Genomic DNA, 2260 nt, shown 5'->3' on the forward strand with positions numbered 1-2260 from the left:
ATGTGCAAGCAGGTAAGTTACATATTTGGGTAACAGAGGCTCCCTGTGTTGCTCATTCTCTGTCTCCAAAGACACTGTCCCAAACCTGCAGAAAAGCCTGAGGACTCACCTCCTGGGCATAAAGCTTGGTAGGCCGAATGCCTGGCTTTCCTCTGGCTCCTCCTCATGGGTTCTTTGCATGTTTCTTATGCCCTGGGTGAGCTGTTCAGGAGGCTTTATTCCTAAATAGCAGCAGTTGCTGCTGCGCTGTTGACAAGATAAGGGCACGTGAAAGGTCTGGCCTCCCAGTGTCAGCAGCCTGGGGGAGAGTGTGGGCAGGAAGGCCATCTCAGTGAGTGGTTGGGGGAGGCCCTGCAGACCTGGCTCCACCACGTGCCAATCACAGGACCAGGGCACAGAAGTCAGCAGGCAGCAAATGAGCAGATTTAGGATGGATGAGAAGCCAGGATTCTGGGGAGCAGACCTGTTAGATCTGCAGTGGGGACAGTTATTCTCTGAGCTCAGATACAACAACAAAGAGCGGGGAATGGGACTTGTACCACCACCCCAGCCCTGCCCCCCACCCAAGGACAAGTTGAGGAAAGCAGACCACAGTGTTTTGAAATCTGCAAAGTTCTTCCCAAGGGCAACCTTCAGATTCTCCCTAAAGAAACCAGAAATAGGAGGCCCTGGGCCCCTCCTACCACTTTTCAGCAGTGGAGCTGAGCCTGTGTTCCAGTTGCTCCCGCAGGCGGTTGTTAATGCAGATGGATTCCTCCAGGTGCTGGCGCAGGTTCCAGATTCTACCAAGATGCTCCTCTAGCAGGTCAGCCCCTGCAGCTACCCAGGAGGACAGGAGGAGATGGAGATGGAGCATCCTGGTCACTAGTGGGGCCCACATGGGGAGGTTGGGGCTTGGACAGCAAGATCTTTAAGTATTACTGTCCTCTCTCACACATTCATGAGTTTACGTGAGCTTACTTAAAGGGTAGACTGGCTTCAAATACAGGCCAGGTGATGCTAACCAAGCCCCAATGGCCTCCTCTCATACTGAGGTGCATGTAAGGAAGTTGTAAGTATATATGTACAGTTACCAAGGTAACCAGTAAGTGTAAAAGATTTCACATGACTTAGGTAAATAACAAAAGGCTGTGGCCCTTGGCTTAATACGTAGACAGGTGTGGTCATTTCCTTAGTTGACTTTGAGTGTAACAGGGTAGATCTCACTCTGATCTAATACCTTTTCTCTTACTGAGGCTTGACTGAACTCCTTAGCAAGGAACAAAGCCCTTCCTCCACACTTAGCAAGAAGGCCAAGGTAAAAGTGAGTACATCAGGTCAACTCATCCTAAGTGGTTAATGACTGGTATTCAGTGCTTCCCTCACATCTCTTTTAATTTGAAAGGAAGAAAGCTCCCCTGTTTTCAGAGGGATCTGGGATGTGGTCTTCTTTCAGAGGAGCAGAAGTGATGGTATTACTGTTTGCTCGTTTATGTTTCAACTACCCATTCCATTGTCTCATCAAGGCCATTGCCTTTGGTTGCTGAAGTTCTGCATACTTGCCAGTTATGGTCCTTACAGTTCGTAACCCAAGTGAACATCTGGTCTCAGAATGTGTCATGGCTTGTTCTGTGTCCTGTTTATTTGCTAACAGCACTTAAGCCTTTTCTTAGCTCTTCTTCCTCCAACATGGCAACTAACGCTGATTTGGAAATGCCACTTCAGTCTGGGCACTACCATTTGCTACATAAATGGCTACATCTATGTTTGCCTAATAATGTCTCCTGTATGACTTGATCACTGTCAGTATGGCACTGAAGTAGGGATCTGACAAGTGATTACAGAGTTGGAAAAAAACACCCCTAAGAAAAGAAAAAAAGATGCAGAAAAGAGCAGTGGGGAGAGGGTGCTAATGACTGGCCACATCAACTGCCTTATTTTGCCTTGCATGCATGCTAAGTCGCTTCAGTTGTGTCCGACTGTTTGCGACCTAATGGACTATAGCCTGGCAGGCTCCTCTGTCCATGGGATTCTCCAGGTAAGAATACTGGAGTGGGTTGCCATTTCCTCCTCCAGGGGATCTTCCTGACCCAGGAACTGAACCCGAGTTTCCTGCTGCTCCTGCATTGCAGGTGGATTCTATACCACTGAGCCATCAGGGAAGCCCCACACATATATTTTTAATAATGACTGTGATTTTTTAATAGTCATACCTCCCTCAGTCCCACTATGACAGTCAAGATGGAAAACAGTGTATAAATATGGACTATTGAACAGATAA

At 47.8% G+C, this 2260-nt stretch overlaps 1 protein-coding gene across 1 annotated transcript in view; it reads left to right on the forward strand.

Moving 5' to 3' along the window:
• The window catches only part of LOC104983741 (neuroblastoma breakpoint family member 4-like), a 38295-nt gene continuing 36035 nt past the window's right edge, over positions 1 to 2260 (forward strand). Inside the window, 1 exon segment of the mRNA XM_010833265.1 lies at positions 1 to 12. Within this exon segment, the coding sequence (XP_010831567.1) occupies positions 1 to 12 (12 nt within the window).

This window comes from Bison bison, unplaced genomic scaffold (assembly GCF_000754665.1).
Source record: "Bison bison bison isolate TAMUID 2011002044 unplaced genomic scaffold, Bison_UMD1.0 scf7180017863325, whole genome shotgun sequence".
Classification (NCBI taxonomy): Eukaryota; Metazoa; Chordata; class Mammalia; order Artiodactyla; family Bovidae; genus Bison; species Bison bison.